Below are 16,364 nucleotides of genomic sequence, written 5' to 3'. Positions count from 1 at the left end.
GGATACCCCCCCCCCCCAAAAAAAAAAAAAACCCCCACCAAATTATGACGTTATTGAACAAATCGAAGACAAAGTGTTCTCTAAACTGTGACTACACTTCTGTAGCTTAAGCAGGCAATCTGATTGTGTGTCTGTGACCTTCACCTGGAACTTCTGTCTTTTTGTCTCACCACAGGGTTCTTTATGCATTTCAGGCCTTCTCTGACGAACACAAATGTTGGCCGCAAACGAAATGTATTTCTAAAAGTGAATTCATGTGAAATAACAATCTTCTGTCTCTCACCGTGAGACAACCTTTTGAAAAAATCAAATTGGTACAACTGGTACAAACAAAAAAAAGCAGCTGTAATCAGGCCCAACTGTAAATTAAAATAATCACATGGACGTGAGGAACAGGTGTAAGTAAAGTCATTTAACTTTGCAGCCTAAAACCTGCACGCTACAGTGATTAAAGGCTGCCTAATGTCTGGTGAGATCCTAACATGCAGGGTAGCTAATAATAGGCTTCCCCGTTGTCTAAATGAGATTGCAGTAAGGCGATTCTTTGAGACAGAGACAAGTTCATCTTCGTTAAACCGAGTCGCAAAGAGTTGACCCCGGGGAGCGTCCTGAGCCAGTCTCCCTATACTAATGCTTTCCGGGATGCTACCGACAAGGGTCCACCGAAAACTATTCTGCCGCGCTGTCTACACAATGCTCGAGGGGCTAAATATGGTAGGCAGAAACTGTACTGAATTTAACTGATTCTTGCGGCCCGCTCCTGTACTCTTGATTTCCACAAATCAGCTTTATCCATTAGACTGTGTAGATATTATCTCGAAATCAAACAAATAATGTCAGATGTATGTTACAACTAAAATGAACTTTGCAGTCAATCAAAACAGATTCGTGTTTCTGTGCTGTTGCCAAGCCCTGCTTCGTGCTTCTAAAACCTGATACAGGATTAAATTAATTTAATTTTCCCCTTGCGTGTGCAGCGCGCACGGCCACGCCTCAACGTGAGAGCGCTGTCCGAGGTGCTGAAATGGACAGGAGGGGTTGGTTAGCCTCCCGCGCTCACTAATTTAAACCCTGTCTCTGCATGTATCTCATGCATCTGCATTAATACTACTTGTTTTATGTAAAGAAACAGCCCGTGTTTCTTTTTCAGGGTTACAGAAATGTTTAGCTACATATGCAGCTTGGCAGGTCTCTGTGACTCTCACTACTTGTTGTGAGTGCATGTTCATCAGAGAAGAACATGTAATTTTGCTCTCAAGTGATTAGAAGTTGTGCGTTCACATAATTATCTGCCCTGAGCTATGTTAGTAAACCATGTTAGCATATATCACTAGTGCTGAAGGGTTACTGAAACTATGTAGCACAGAACCAGCAGGTGCTGTTTTCACACTACTATTCATGTTGGTGCCACAGTTCTAAAGTGAGTTTATTTCTCTGTTTGAATTTAGTTCTTTACTGTTAGGGTTGAATACTAACACAACAGGGGGGATTTCCATACCTTTAAAAAAAAGTTGATAAAATCTTTCCTCACAAGATCATCAGAGAAGAGCCCCAGTCAGGTGTTGAATGATGTTTATATATCTTGCATTATTTTGTTTTTGCTGTTTTCAGATAAACAAATCAACCTTTACCAAAATTGAAGAAAACACTGAAAAGAAGAATACTTCAGAGAAAGGGAGAGCCACAATCATCTTTTCCCTCAAGAATGAAGTGGGAGGACTGGTAAAGGCACTCAAACTCTTCCAAGTATGGACAAAGATATTACACTTATGGTTACTGTTCCTGTCTATTAATGATTTAATTTGGTATATGGTGACTACATGAGTATAGTATAATATTTTTACATCATATATTCATTATATGTGTACATGTTTATTTATAATACCAATGATAAAGCCAATGTAGGTAACATAAAAATGTTTCTTAATGTTTCTTGCAGGAAAACCATGTTAACCTTGTACACATAGAGTCCAGAAAATCCAAAAGACGCAACTCTGAGTTTGAAATCTTTGTGGACTGCGACAGCAACCACGAACAACTGAATGAAATAATCCAGCTGCTACGAAAGCATGTGAACGTGGTGGATATGGAGCCTCCAGATAACTCCTGTCTACACGAGGAAGGTAAATGAAATCCTGCAAATACAGGATTGAGGTTTTTAAACCAAAGCTTAAGACCTACTTATTCACTGCGCCGTATGAGTCCTAAATGTTCGTAAATCTCTATGTCTTTGTATAAGTACTTTTTAGAGTTTAAAGTTTAAATTTTAGTGTACTGTTTGTATTTATTTACTGTTTTTATTGTATTATTTTTGTAAAGCACTTTGTTTAAAAGCCCTCTATAAATAAATGTATTTAAATATTATTATTATTACATTATTAGCCATGTGTTATATCAGATCATGCTAACAATAAATAACAAATTTTTCTTCTCTCTTCTCAGATATGTCTAATGTACCTTGGTTCCCAAAGAAGATCTCAGACTTGGACAAGTGTGCTAACCGTGTCCTGATGTATGGCTCTGAGTTGGATGCAGATCATCCGGTATGTAGGTTCAAACCAGCCTAATGGTTGACTTAAAAAAAGTCTTAAAATTTGAATTATTCTCATAACCTTCTATGTTCCTCTACATCAGGGTTTCAAGGACAATGTCTACCGGAAAAGGCGAAAGTACTTTGCTGATCTTGCCATGGCGTACAAACAGTGAGTTTTTGTTGCACGGTTTCATGGTTATTTTGGAAATCTGTGAAGTTTTTACTTGATACTTAAAGAATTATTCTCTCTCGTTCCAGTGGGGATCCCATTCCTCGTATTGAGTTCACAGAGGAAGAAGTGAAGACTTGGGGGGTTGTGTTCAGGGAGCTCAACAAGCTGTACCCTACCCACGCCTGCCGGGAATACTTGAAGAACCTGCCACTGCTGTCCAAATACTGTGAATTTCGGGAGGACAACATCCCTCAGCTGGAAGATGTCTCACGCTTCCTCAGGGGTAGTTCTAGATTCCTTCATAAAACATGTATCTTTAGCTTCAAACACAAACTTGGAAATGTATTTTTTATAAATTCTTTCAGCTTGTTAAATGTAGTCACTCACTTATCTGTGTTGCAAACGTCTTATCTTCTCAGAACGGACTGGATTTACCATCAGGCCTGTAGCAGGCTATTTGTCCCCGCGTGACTTCCTTGCTGGTTTGGCCTTCCGTGTTTTCCATTGTACCCAGTATGTGCGGCACAGCTCTGAACCCTTATACACCCCAGAGCCGTGAGTAATATACAGCACTATATTTAGAAAAGGGATGTCAGTGTTCACACAAAGCTATTGGTCCTAACATTCTGTCATCTTTCATTATCAAGGGACACCTGCCATGAGCTGCTGGGTCATGTCCCGCTGCTGGCAGAGCCCAGCTTCGCCCAGTTTTCTCAGGAAATTGGACTTGCTTCACTCGGGGCCTCAGACGACTCAGTTCAGAAACTGGCCACAGTGAGTGATACTGACCCAGGAACATTTGATCAAATCAAATTCAACAAATATATTCTCAAATGTAAAAATCTAGAATAATTGTCGTACTAACAGTTTCCTAACTGTATTGTGTTACAGTGCTATTTCTTTACAGTGGAGTTTGGCCTATGCAAACAAGAAGGGCAGCTGCGAGCATATGGAGCAGGACTACTGTCATCTATCAGTGAGCTTAAGGTAAAAACATTTGAACAGGAATATACTGTACAGTGGATATGTCTTCCTATTGGCTCATCATATATCAAAAAGTGCCTAAACAGCTGTATATTAAGCTTGCTTCTAACCAGCCAAACCCATTAAAATAATTTAAAATTTTGAACATTATAATCCTAAAGAAAATGTCAATAAAATTTATGTTAAAGATGTTTGATAAAACCATTGTTTCATTTGAAATGGCAAAATACAGGTTGATTTGTGTTTAATCAATCAAATGACTCATGTGCTGGTGTTTACATACAATGGTGGCAACATCTGTTCTATTTTTCTCTCTTCCAGCATGCACTCTCTGGCAACGCAAGGATAATGCCTTTTGACCCCAAAGTTACATCCAAACAAGAATGCATCATCACAACATTTCAGGATATCTACTTTGTGTCAGACAGCTTTGAGGAGGCCAAAGTCAAGATGAGGTGAGCTTGGTTGCAGTAATTAAACAAGATATTATTAATTATAGATCTTGAATCAATAGATGAAAACAATCTACACACTGCACATTTTATATATGATTAAATAAAAAGAACATATTCTTCAGTCATAATATTATGCTCATTTCAGGGAGTTTGCTAAGACCATCAAGCGTCCCTTCACAGTTCGATACAACCCTTACACCCAGAGTGTGGATGTGCTTAAAGACACTCCCAGCATCAACAGTGTGGTGGAGGAGCTTCGGCATGAGCTTGACATCGTCGGTGATGCCCTCAGCCGGCTGAACAAGCACCTGGGGGTCTGACGGCCCTGGTTCCAGCTGAAGTTATCCACCTACAGTCCATTAACGCTCGCCGTGTCATCCCCAAGCAACGATGTTGAGATACTGCTTGTGTCGCCCTGCGTCAGTACAATGAATGTGCACTGCTTTTGGCAAAATGCTTTGTTGTCCCCATTGCATGGTATATGGCTTATACAATTTACAGAGGCACATTAGGTATGTTTATGCCTCTGACGTCAGTAAAATGCACAAACCCAAAGAGCTGCTTAACCTGAGATGCTGTGTTGCTTCAGCATCAGCATGTTGTACTTCAAACAGTCAATGCGCTTTAATGGTACTTTAGTACCCGTTTAAAACAACCCAAACTGTTACAAACACAGGCGTGGTTTCCTCATCCTATTGTTAACTCTGCTGTTGTACATTATTGTGTGATTTTTTTTTTTTGTATTTCATTTCACTCTTATTCTTCACATTTAAACTTCCTCACTTCAGTAATATGTATAAAATGTACCTTGTGTGTATTTTTGGGTGTATGTATCGTGTTCCTTTTTGGGTGAGGTTGAAGGGAATTAGGAAAGTGAAAACGTGTGTTGTTAAGAATGTTTTCATGACTGATTATGTCAGACTTGGCCCATGTACCCTGACCTACTTTATTTTACAGTGATGATTTTGAATACCTCCTCTTGAAGTGAAAATAACTGTAGTACTCCTGAAATCAAAACGTTATTTTTCTACTGTAAAGAAATATAGACATTATGAGTAGGCTATGTATCAAACTATTGAAAACAATAAAAATAAAATGTTCATGTCTTCACATTGTGTCAAATGGTTTGTTACCTGTTGACATAATTATTTTTGATGTCCTCATGATGGTGATTCGTTCATGGACACTGAATGTGAAGGAAGATGCTAACGTAATGACCATGGAGATGCAGAATTATGACCCTGAAAGGGATGACAATAGTTGTGTTCAGGTTGGGGTTTGTGTAATCTCAATTCAAAGTTGTCTGAATAAAGATCCTTTTGACCTGAGGGCCAAATCACCTCATTGTCTAATCAAAAACTCCATTATGAAATAGAACTGACATGAACAAGTGTCCACCTTTATGATGGAAACCAGACCCTATGTGACATTTGGAGTTGGTTTTTGACAGTGAATTGGTGACTGGCTCTATGGCCTTGTTCAGTTTTTATTTGGAATATAAATAACGTCCCAAAGAAATCAGAGAAATCTGATCAAATTAACACAATAAAACATGTTAGTTATGTTGCAGATATAACTTTAATTAATTCTACACACACAGCAACCAGTTTATATGGAACTGTTACACCTAGCTAAAACTAATGCAGTCTACATGAATCCTAATACCATGGTGTTTATAAAGTTCAGATTCTCTCACATTTGTTAGAAAGTTATTAATTTAACATCATGGTCATTTTGAAGACTGTTAGTGGTGTTATTCAACTGTGTTGTGTTATACTGAGAAGTTTCAATTGTTTTGTCCACGGTCCACTCCATTTATATAAATGAGAATATATATAAGAAAACGTTTTAGCAAGGGCGTAACTTTGTGTGGAAAAGTGGTGGGTGGGGTGTGCCATACACTTAGCTCAAAAGACATGATGAAACACAATATTGGGTTCACAAAAACAAGACAAGACAATAATTGTACACTGTTTTGAAGAAATCATCAGTGTGGAAATATATGATTGGGGAAATTTTGAGCATTAAACATTTCATCTCCTGCATTCTGGTGAAATTTATTTGTACCCCTTTTCTCTCTTTTCTATATTTTGAATTGAATTTGGAGATGTTAAAGTATTCATGTAAAGGGAAACATAAAATCCAGGTGGCAGATGACAATTCAAAATATAAATTATTGGTAATATTAATGGAATTCAGTAAGGCTCTCAGTTATTCGGTAATTGCTTTCAGATATGTTTCTTTTGTAAATCAACGTTTAAATTTTATTTTACGTCATCCCTGCGGAGTGCAGGCATAATATAGTCTTCCCTATTTGTAATTATTATATATATAAAAATATTTTGTAAATAGGGAGAGAACGAAAACTTGCCAAAAAGAAACAATTTCAAGAAGTTGTTAAAGTCATTGTGTATGTTTTGGGGTCATTTTATAATCATAAGCTTATTTTTCTAGGTTAAGTTACTTTTTGGATAATACTCATTTGTTTCTTCTATATTTTAATTGCATTGTAGGCAAAATTTTCTCAAAGCATTTTCATTTGTTATTTAACATTTCTTGTTGCTATTTTTCCAGAACATTTTCAACAAGTGCTTCCAAAAAGTGATGGGGACAAAACCAGCCGTTTCAAAAAGTAGTGGATCTATGTCCCCAGGGTAAATGACACCTATGGGTTTTGGTTTTAGACAGGTGATTGTACTAAACTGAGTTTATTTACAGTCTATGGTAAAAAGTTATCGGTAAAAAAAAGAGAGAGAGAGAGAATGAAAGAAAAAGCTTCGCTCAACATTGCGGAAACGTAGCCATTAGAAAATATCATAAACTACTTTTTGTTCCAACATACTTCTCACAAAATCCGTCCTTCAACTAATGACATGCAAAAGCAGCCAAACATCACTTCACGACAGTGTCGCAAATAGTGCTGTACTCATTTGTAGCTAGGTACTCCATGGAAACGAGCTCGCGGCCGGAGTTTTGTTTACACTCATGGGTAAGTTCGTTATCTTCACCGTTAAAGTGATAAAGTCGCGTATGTCTTACCGTTTAGTTTAATTATTTCCAATACTCACCACCAGCAAATGGGCAGCGTTGAACACAACATGTTTGCTAACGTTAGCTCAACAGTCAGCGAACTATGTAGCTCCAACGTACATTACGTTACCAGTAGGGCGAAAACAAACCCCAGTTAAGATGTAGTTAACGGTTAATTCAGCATTACTAGTTCTGTACACTGTTAGTGATTAATATCGTGTCTGTCAGGGAGCCAACAGCTACGGGCAGCTGGGACTGGGGCATGTGGAGGACGAGTCAGATCCCCGGCTCTCCGACATCGCTGCTCTACAAAACAAGGCAGTGCGAGCTCTCAACGGCGGCGGGGGTCACTCCGTGGTTAACACCGGTAAGTTAGTGTTTGTTCATAAACTGCATTCTTCCTTTTTAAATCCAAGTCTCTCTTGGTCGTCAAAAGTTTATAACACGTGTTTTCCTCAATGTGAACCAAGTCTGGAAAAAGACACTGATCACGTGTCGCCGCTCATGGCCAAATAATGTTTTCGGTTTTAACGTTAGTTCGTTTAGTTTATTGGGATTATAAGACACCACAAGACACACACACACACACTTATGGAAAACCAGCCAAACAGAAAAACATAAGTGATAACCTACATCTATAGTTACATAATTACTCTGCCCTTTCCCCCATTTCTACATCTTTATTGTAAGAAAGGGAATATAATGTATATGAAAAAAACACAAGTACAGAACAGTATACAGTTATATAAAAAGACACAAATAACAATAACATTGCCTGGGGTATTCTTTATTATATAAATCCTGATAAAATTATTTTCCCCTAATCTTAGAAGGAGCGATAATATATACTATAACATGTAGGTGCAAGGCTACAAGTAGCTGTCTAACCTTTGTGGTGTGTTTTGTGTTGGACAGAGAATGGAGAGGTTTTTGTGTGCGGACAGAATCACAGAGGCCAGCTGGGACTTGGCCACAATGAAGACATCTCAATTCTTCAACTCTGCCCCAGTCTAAGTCAGAGGGTCACAAACGTAGCCTGTGGTTGGGATTTTACTCTTTTTCTCACTGGTGAGCATCATTTCACATCAGGATGTGAAGCTCTTTTTTTACACGTGCACTAGGTTCAGAAGGATTTGATAGTTTCATGAGAGACAAAGCATTTTCTCCACGTGTTCTTTTTGGGCAGCGGCAATGGATAGGATAGGATGTTGTTTTATTCATCCTTAAGGGGAAGTCCGGTTATCACAGCAGCCATAAGTTAGACCGGATAAAAATTGGAAGAACAAATAAATTATATCTAAGAATATACATCCTATACAGTCACTTAGTAATGGAGAATTTGTGCAGTCGAGCATGATCAGTGGCTAAAATGGCTGTAACAATTTCATAGATTCAAGAATACAACTACATTACAGTAGATAGCAGTAAGTGGACAATAGGAGCACAGACCCAAAGACTCACTAATGTAATATGGAAGTTAGTGCAATGACCAGTTTCGAACTTAAACACACGTAAACACCATTCTTGTCAACATCCAGTTTTTAATTACGACTGGGAGACTGGGACCTTTTTCTGAAAGCGTTGTTATATCTGTCTTGGCGAGTAATTATACAGAAGTCCCAGAAAAAGCAAAAAATATGGACTCTCACGTCAGCCAGTTCCTCCATTCAAGGTTATAAAACCCACATTTTATGCATGATGTTTTTTTTTTTAACCCCTCATGCAACCAACTCTGCAATCGCCAAATTATGTTGAGTTATCTTATGACACAAATGCTTGTATATTATAATAATGGGAATCTTTCCCTTGTCTGCCAAGGTTATCACACATAACGCAAATGCAGCATTAGACTCACGTTCCAGGGCATCTGGGTTGTACTAAAACAGGTAACAGGTGGATGAGACTAGTTTTAGGCCACATCTTCTATAAGTCTGCAATCATACAGACTGTGCATGAGGGTTACCCAAAATTCATAGCACTGTAATGTTAAAATAGGGTTGACATAGGAAGCCGAAACTACCTTCCACTCATTCAAAATTTGAATATTTAGTGTGTTTTATTCATGGAGATATTTCTCTTCTTTTTATGTCACACTGACAGATTGTGGTCGAGTACTGGCGTGTGGCTCCAATGCATTTGGACAACTTGGTGTTAGACAGAGAGTCACACACTCTGCAAATCCACTGGTGATTGAGGTGAGCACATGGGTGGCGTGTATTTTACTTACTTTAAGGAACATAATATAGCCATTGTACTGTTTGCCATACCTTTTATTTAATGAATCCTGAGTGATCAGAGCTGCTGCAAACCAACTTCACCTCAGAAATCAGTTAGATCAGTTTCTTTGAAGCAGATGTCATCGTGCAGTTTGTTCTCAGAGTCTGAAGGAGCCAATGGTGAGTGTAGCAGCAGGACTCAGACATTCACTAGCTGTTGCTGGTAAGTTTGCACCAAAAATGTCGTCAGTGTGTTTTCATTTAGCAAATCACAAATCCTGATGATCTGTTCTTCCTTCAGACTCAGGCTGTGTTTATCAGTGGGGAAGGGGTCTTTTCAGTCACGCTAAGAGAGTTCTCAGTCCACGCCCTGTCCCATCACACCTGAGCTCTACAGTGCCCTCTCTGGTACCAGGTATGTGAAACTCTGTACACTTACGGAAAAAACAAAGTTTATAGGCTTTATGGGATTTACAATGCCTCTGATGATTGATAAATGTGACCAGATGCTTTTGTCTATGTTGCAGGTCTGGATCACAAGACCTCTCACATGGTGACTGCTGGCTTAGCGCACTGTGTGTGCCTTACAGGTAGGACATCGGCATATATGAAACCTTCTTTCTAACTAACAGTTCAACTTTAGATGGAAAGGGGTTCTCCGTACATCTTCCAGCAGTATGCAGCAGAATCAGGTTCTTCTCCGATCAAGGACCAGAATCAGAATCAGAAGGAGCTTTACTGCTAAGTTGTGTTTTACACATATGAGGAATTTGCTGTGGTGACAAGGTGCTTCACGTAGACAAACATACAGTTGACATAAATAAATGTTTAGAAATATATAAATATGGAATAGAAGAACAACGTTGCAGATGTATACATGTGCATTATTCTGGGTCTGTGTCATGCAGAAGTAACATAACGGAAGAGAATATTGTGTACATATAAATATATAAACTGACAACATAAAAATATACAACAGCAAACTTCCAAAAGGAAAAGGGGACTGGAACACACTGACTGATTTGTAGCTTTTAATAGTGCAAGCAGACCTACATTTGGCAATAGTGTGGTCCAGTCCCTTTTCCTCCTAAACAGTTGAAGTTCTTTTATTGATGCTGTAGAAGTCATTTCATTTAGTTGCTTAAAGAGTAGCAGACAAACATGAGAGAAGCGGTAACTTAATCGTAATGCATTTTGTGCTGCTCTTCTTTAGAGAGGATTTACACTTTCAGCTTGTACTAGTGAGTTGTTTTCCAGTTCATGTTCATAGATCATGTCTGGCCTCCCTTCTGTCCTGTAACGAAGTTGACCAGCACTACTCAATTACTGCACTGCCCTTCTGTTGCTGCCTCTGCTGGATGAAGAGTAATGTCGCTCCTGTCTTGTGTGTGCAGGAGACGGTGATTTGTTCCTGTGGGGAAGCAACAAGCATGGCCAGCTGACCACCACAGAGCCCTTCCTGTCGTCCCCCACCATTGTGAAGCGCTCACTGCTGGGTGGAGAGAAAGTTATCCATGTGTGGAGCGGCTGGACGCACATTATTACTCAAACAGGTGACACATAATAACACATATTATGTCTGTGATGCTCACCTGTTTTAACATGATTTAAAGGACAGTTGTCATTTCTAAAGATTATCATCAATTTCAGAGACTGGGAGAGTGTTGACATGGGGCAGAGGAGACTATGGACAGCTGGGCCGACAAGCATCGACCAGTCAGAACCCAGATCGGCAGTCAGCTGGGCCTTCAGCAGAAGGTGGAAACCAGATGGCTTGCCTCCCTGAAGAGGTCAAAGTCCTCTGTGGAGCGACACAGGTAAGGCTTCATAGTGTTTAAAACCTCTACAGACTGAAAAAAATTAGAAGGCATATGACAAATGCTTATACATGTAGTGTATTTTAGATGAAGCGTTATTAGTATCAATGATTTACTATATTGAATTTCTGTTGTGGCCATCGTCCTCATGTTTTAGCAGAAAATGTCTGTGTCAGTCCAGCAGGGGGCAGCAGACAGCCATAAATAAAACAAGTAGCCTGAGGGTTTTGTATGATGCGAAACACATTGATGCTGAATGAGAGCCAGGACCACTAAGGGTAGGTTCTTAATGATTTGCATCACTATATCTAGCTTTTAGATGCACACACACACTCCCAGAGGACCACTTACTGTCAGGAAAGGCGGCGGTCTCATCTCCCACAAGGGCAATTATGTGTGAGCGTCACGGGACTGCAGCAGTTAACCTGTAGTCTAAATGGCAGCTGTGTGGTAGGAGATCGTTGACGATAAAGTGTATGTCAGGGACAGGCAGGGGCAAGCTCTGGATCATTCTTCCACTGTGCACATATTCGCAGCGCTCGCGTATGTCAAGGCTTTGTCACCTTGTGTGTGTGTGTAAAGCTAAAGGCAAGATGGATCAGCTGAGTGAGCAATGAATCTCAAGGCTCACCCTACCATGTTAGTCCTCCTAACACTGTTCAGACACAACCACAGAGTCAATATTAAGTAAAATGTCACATTTTTTGAGGTCTTAAAAATATTACTGCAGTAACAAATGTCAGGGGTTCAGGAATCAGTGGGTGTTTTTATATTCATGGCTTGCCACAGCTGTATTCTTTATCAAAGCAGTTCAAACTGTATTAGCAAGGATATGAATACAGTTCAATGACTTTTATTGCTGGTAATAAAGCTTTAACAAACTAAACTGGTATCTAGAGAGCTCTGCCTCATGTTTTTACTCATATTGAGCATTGTGGATTTCAGGATCAGAATTAAAAATGGTCCCCTCAATTCCTGTAGCAGTTAAGAAGGGGAAAGACTGCAGAAACAAGGCCATTAAACTGTAAAAGGTTTTGGTCAGCAAAAGCAGGAGCACACAGTTGTCTGAGACAGTTGCATTAACTCCTCCAGGCAGCCCAGCATGTTTTAGCTTTTATGAATGAGTTGGATTTTCTGTTACAGTTTTCTGCTCAGCTTTCTGGTGATGCACTGTGGAGTGATGGGTTTTAGATTGGAGCATGTAATGTGTTCACAGACAACATCACTAATGTTCTTTTTGCGTTTGATGCACTCCTGCTGTATGCAGTTTTTAATAAATGTTGGATGACTTCATCTTGACACATGGAATTTTTATTTCATTTTCAGAGCAAGTTTGGTTACAAAGTATCTCAGCATCTATGTCGGGAAAACAATTCTTGGATATTACAGTTTTAAAATTGTCTGCTTCCAACATGCAATTTTAAACACTTTTAAAAATATTTTTCTCTACAGATTGCATGTGGATCTGAACATAACCTTGCCATTGTAGGTGAGTGTATTCAATCAAAAGTTTCCATCCATTTTCTTGGCATTCCTCATTTTCTTTTTGTATGTTATTTTAAAAAAACTGCTATATTTGCAGACATCAGAACTTTTAATGTTGCAGCAAAATAAATCCATCTAACATCATAATGCATTACTGCATTGGAAAAGTACATTAAGGAAGAGAGGTTTCTGAGAAATTATGCAAAGCTAGTTTGAATTTATTGGTTTCAGTACGTGCAAGTGGCTGAAATAAGAGATTTCACTGTTGGCCTGACATGAAACTGGCTCCAAATACATAAAAGAATAGGGAATACACATTTGTATTATCATGGCTATTTTTAAGCCTTCCTCCACTCTGAACCAAAGAATTAGTAAGGGAACTGTCTCATACATTACAGTTAAACATCAGTTTGAAATATTAATCCTTCTGGTAATGCTGCAGAGGATTTCTGAGTTCGTTGCTCGTTGCTCTGTGGCCTTTGCATCAGGAAGTAATTACAGCATGAATAGATGGGTATCATTGACAGAAGCAATTACCCGAACAGGCCTGTAAAAGAGCTGAATTAGCCACACACACATTTGGAGACATGCTTTTCCGGTTCCAGTGTTTGGAGAGCAGTCTCCTTTTTTTATCCACGTAAGAACAGAACATAAACACTGCAGTCACACATCCCTTAAAAAGTACTGAACAAACAGACAGTGTGTTTGCGATTCCTCATCAGGTTTACAAAGAGATCAAATATGCTTTTATTCTTTCCAGGCTTGTCTAGAGAGTCTCCTACTTTCCTTTAGTCACCAGCTAGCACTATGAAACATTTTAAAAGTAAAATTGTTCCCATTAAATTTTGAGCACTGACCCAGTTTTTTTTACATCAGCATGATGATAAATACCACAGATGAACATTGAAACACAAGCACAGGGTTCCATTAGAGAGGAAACGCTGGACATCGCTGGTATTTCAACAAGCAAATGGCCATCCACTTTTAATGTTCTGACCAATTTGAAGAGTTAACTGGATATGCCATTATAATTAGGAAATTGTTAACGCAGACCGTCCGTCATCTCACAAAGCACTACTTTGTGCTTTCAAAAGTTCAGTTATGTGATGAGAAAGCAGAAGCAGCAAAGGGAGAGCTCATGTGAACCCCGCGCATCTCCCTCCTGTGCCATGCTCTCCTCTTTTCTTCCTCCTGTCTGGAGCACGGTGGCAGGAGCAATGAAATAGCAAAACCGGATTGGAAGCAGAGACCTGAGTGCTGCTATTTCTGGTGCCGAAGTAGGTCAGGCAGAAAGGAACGGGGAGCATTGCATGCTGCTTATGATATCTGTTGCCTGCTCAGCCCTTGCCCATTTGCACCTGAGCAAGTGCTCCTCATGTATGAAATTCATCGTCAGTGGTCAGAGGTGGGAGATAGGCACAGCTCATCCAATCTGAGGAAAGAATGTTGTTAATATGAACATTTTGAACGTATAAGGACAAACACCTTTGGTCAGAACCTGTTCTAACTTGTACCTGTAGTATGACGTAAGTCATACTAAAAAAAAGGCACCTGCTGCAGATGGTGTCTCTGTGGTATTCTTAATTAGGTGTGAGAGTTTAAACTGTCTATTGTAAAATTGAATGACAGCATTTGTTTACAAGGAAATGGCTTTTGGTTTGAGTGTCTTGATTTTTATCCTTTTGTTGTGTAGAATATTGTACTGGCACTTTGTTTCCATGGAAACACTGATGTGCTGTACTCCAGACAGTGAGTCCATGAATTAAGCACAGCGCCAAAATAAGGCTTAAGAACAAAACATTTCAACACATTAAGCTCACTAAAAAATGAGAACTGTATGTTTACTGAATAACCTTAATCAAGTATGGAGAAAAATGCAGTCCAGTTATGAATACATGCAGTACTGTAAAGACGGGGCTACATGTGTGTTTGTAAGCCATATCTGGCAGGCTGTCACGTTGACATAAGCTGCTGGCATGATATCTCGGTCTGTTAAGTGGCGAAAGCATATGTGTCACTTGGCGAATCCACGTCTTTGATGCCACCGAGACGAGCTAGAAATGCAGAAAGACAAAGAAACCCCACAATGAAATAAATGAAAAGACGGCATGAAAGACACACAGCTGCTAGATGGTGAAAGCTTGAAGACGTGTTACCCTTGAGAAAGCAAGCTCGCTTTTGTTGCCATGGCGATGGAGCCTATTAGGTAACTGTGTTGCCATGGCACGTGTCTCCTCTGTGATGCAGACCTGACCACACCCACCAACAAGCTCACCAGCTGTGAAGAGCAGGGAGACTTTATTACTTGCTGAGTGTCAGTGTGTGTGATTGTGTGCCTTCTGTATATTGAAAATTGATTTTTTTGGGGATTTTCTGCTAATTTTAGTCTACATGGCACAGTGCTGTAGGCCCTCTCCTCTCAGCTCCACTGACCCATGACCCCCTCTGCTTTTTCAGGTGGGTGTCTCGTCTCCTGGGGCTGGAACGAACATGGAATGTGTGGAGATGGTTCACAGACTGACGTCGTTCAGCCACAGCGCATTTCTGGTCTCAGACCTCTTCTCATTGGCTGTGGAGCCGGACACTCTATGGCAGTGTGTGCTGCGACGACTGACTCACGACAAAACTCAGCACTTACTCCACTTCAGTAACATCGGAGCAGGGGTGTTTATTCAGCATGTGGCAATCAGAGGCTAGAAAAACACAATGACTATGTATGTGAATTAACATATTTCTACGGTGGCTTATTGGTGCTCAGCAAAGCCCACATATGATTATTTTAAGTGCCTTTAAATACACAGTAACTTTCACCTTATAATAGACTACCTGAGCTGCCCAGACATCATAAATACTGTTGTGTGGTTGGACACAAGCTGAGTTATGTAGTTATGTTACATGTGGCCATCATTTCTCTGACCAGCCCATCATACTGATGGACATGTTTGGGGTCTGCAGGACATGGCCACGCATGGTCCACCTGCCATGTTTGTCTTCCTAAATGACGCTGTTATGGATCATGTGAGGGATGGGCCAGACTGGTGCTATAGCTCCATCTTCCCATGTCAGCGGTTTTATTGCAGTGATCCTGAGTGTCAGGAGGCAGTCAATCTCTGCATTTCACACTGAAAATCTCTCAGCCATCTCATGATTTACCACTTAACACATACAGTACAATATTTTTTTCTCTGGCAACTGTCACTTATTTATATTCTTGTCGGTCTATGTCATATACTTTTGACGTGCTTGTCTGCAGCACTTTCATACTGTATACTTCATTAATCTCTATTGGAGGAAATTTGTCTGCTGCATTTGGCCAACTTACATATTTATAAGCTGTGTGCGCCCGCAGTGCAGCACCCGGGGACTAACTGCAGGTCTGTGGTAAATGACAAGACTCGGAATGGCTCCTGGATGATGTTTTTGCAATTTATTTCATTATTTTTATTTAAAAACTTTTTTTTACTCATGGTTTATGCAAGTCAAATATGTACATCTGTATCACTGGAATTATGCATTAATGAAAGTTAAATTTATGTGCTTTTACCTGGAATTATTTTGAAAAAAATAAATCAACACTCCTTGAAAAATGATCATTTCTGTGTTTTGTTTTTATTTATCTCTATTTATTGTACAAGCCTGAACTGTATTGGTCAAAAAAGACACCAAAAAAAA

General features: G+C 39.6%; 2 protein-coding genes across 7 annotated transcripts in view; both read left to right on the top strand.

Annotated features, from left to right (window-relative positions):
- tph1a (tryptophan hydroxylase 1 (tryptophan 5-monooxygenase) a) overlaps positions 1–5,254 on the top strand; it is a 5,993-nt gene extending 739 nt beyond the window's left edge. Inside the window, exons 1-11 of one of the 4 annotated variants that reach the window (XM_046037275.1) lie at positions 627–714; positions 1,612–1,722; positions 1,940–2,123; positions 2,443–2,543; positions 2,635–2,702; positions 2,792–2,988; positions 3,125–3,260; positions 3,353–3,479; positions 3,597–3,692; positions 4,011–4,144; positions 4,290–5,254. In XM_046037275.1, the coding sequence (XP_045893231.1) occupies positions 631–714; positions 1,612–1,722; positions 1,940–2,123; positions 2,443–2,543; positions 2,635–2,702; positions 2,792–2,988; positions 3,125–3,260; positions 3,353–3,479; positions 3,597–3,692; positions 4,011–4,144; positions 4,290–4,464 (1,413 nt within the window). In that variant the 5' untranslated portion in view covers positions 627–630 and the 3' untranslated portion in view covers positions 4,465–5,254. Of the gene's footprint in view, positions 1–626; positions 715–1,611; positions 1,747–1,939; positions 2,124–2,442; positions 2,544–2,634; positions 2,703–2,791; positions 2,989–3,124; positions 3,261–3,352; positions 3,480–3,596; positions 3,693–4,010; positions 4,145–4,289 lie in introns of those variants that run through there. The other 3 variants (XM_046037273.1, XM_046037274.1, XM_046037272.1) reach the window with 3 other exon arrangements.
- Positions 5,255–6,980: 1,726 nt separating this feature from the next.
- On the top strand, positions 6,981–16,282 carry sergef (secretion regulating guanine nucleotide exchange factor). 3 transcript variants are annotated; one of them, XM_046037277.1, is made up of 11 exons: positions 6,982–7,133; positions 7,403–7,541; positions 8,090–8,242; positions 9,275–9,369; positions 9,553–9,613; positions 9,692–9,805; positions 9,918–9,980; positions 10,785–10,943; positions 11,041–11,207; positions 12,660–12,696; positions 15,150–16,282. In XM_046037277.1, exons 1-11 carry the CDS (start codon positions 7,092–7,094, stop codon positions 15,341–15,343), a joined length of 1,224 nt encoding a protein of 407 aa, XP_045893233.1. In that variant the 5' UTR covers positions 6,982–7,091; the 3' UTR covers positions 15,344–16,282. The 3 variants fall into 3 exon arrangements, with proteins under 3 accessions (XP_045893232.1, XP_045893235.1, XP_045893233.1); XM_046037276.1 differs by lacking the exon at positions 12,660–12,696 and having other exon boundaries at positions 6,981–7,133; XM_046037279.1 differs by lacking the exons at positions 12,660–12,696; positions 15,150–16,282 and adding an exon at positions 11,384–11,665 and having other exon boundaries at positions 6,981–7,133.
- The last annotated feature ends 82 nt before the right edge of the window (positions 16,283–16,364 follow it).

This window comes from Micropterus dolomieu, linkage group LG22, assembly GCF_021292245.1.
Source record: "Micropterus dolomieu isolate WLL.071019.BEF.003 ecotype Adirondacks linkage group LG22, ASM2129224v1, whole genome shotgun sequence".
NCBI classification, from domain to species: domain Eukaryota; kingdom Metazoa; phylum Chordata; class Actinopteri; order Centrarchiformes; family Centrarchidae; genus Micropterus; species Micropterus dolomieu.
This window is presented reverse-complemented; position numbering and strand designations above follow the sequence as displayed.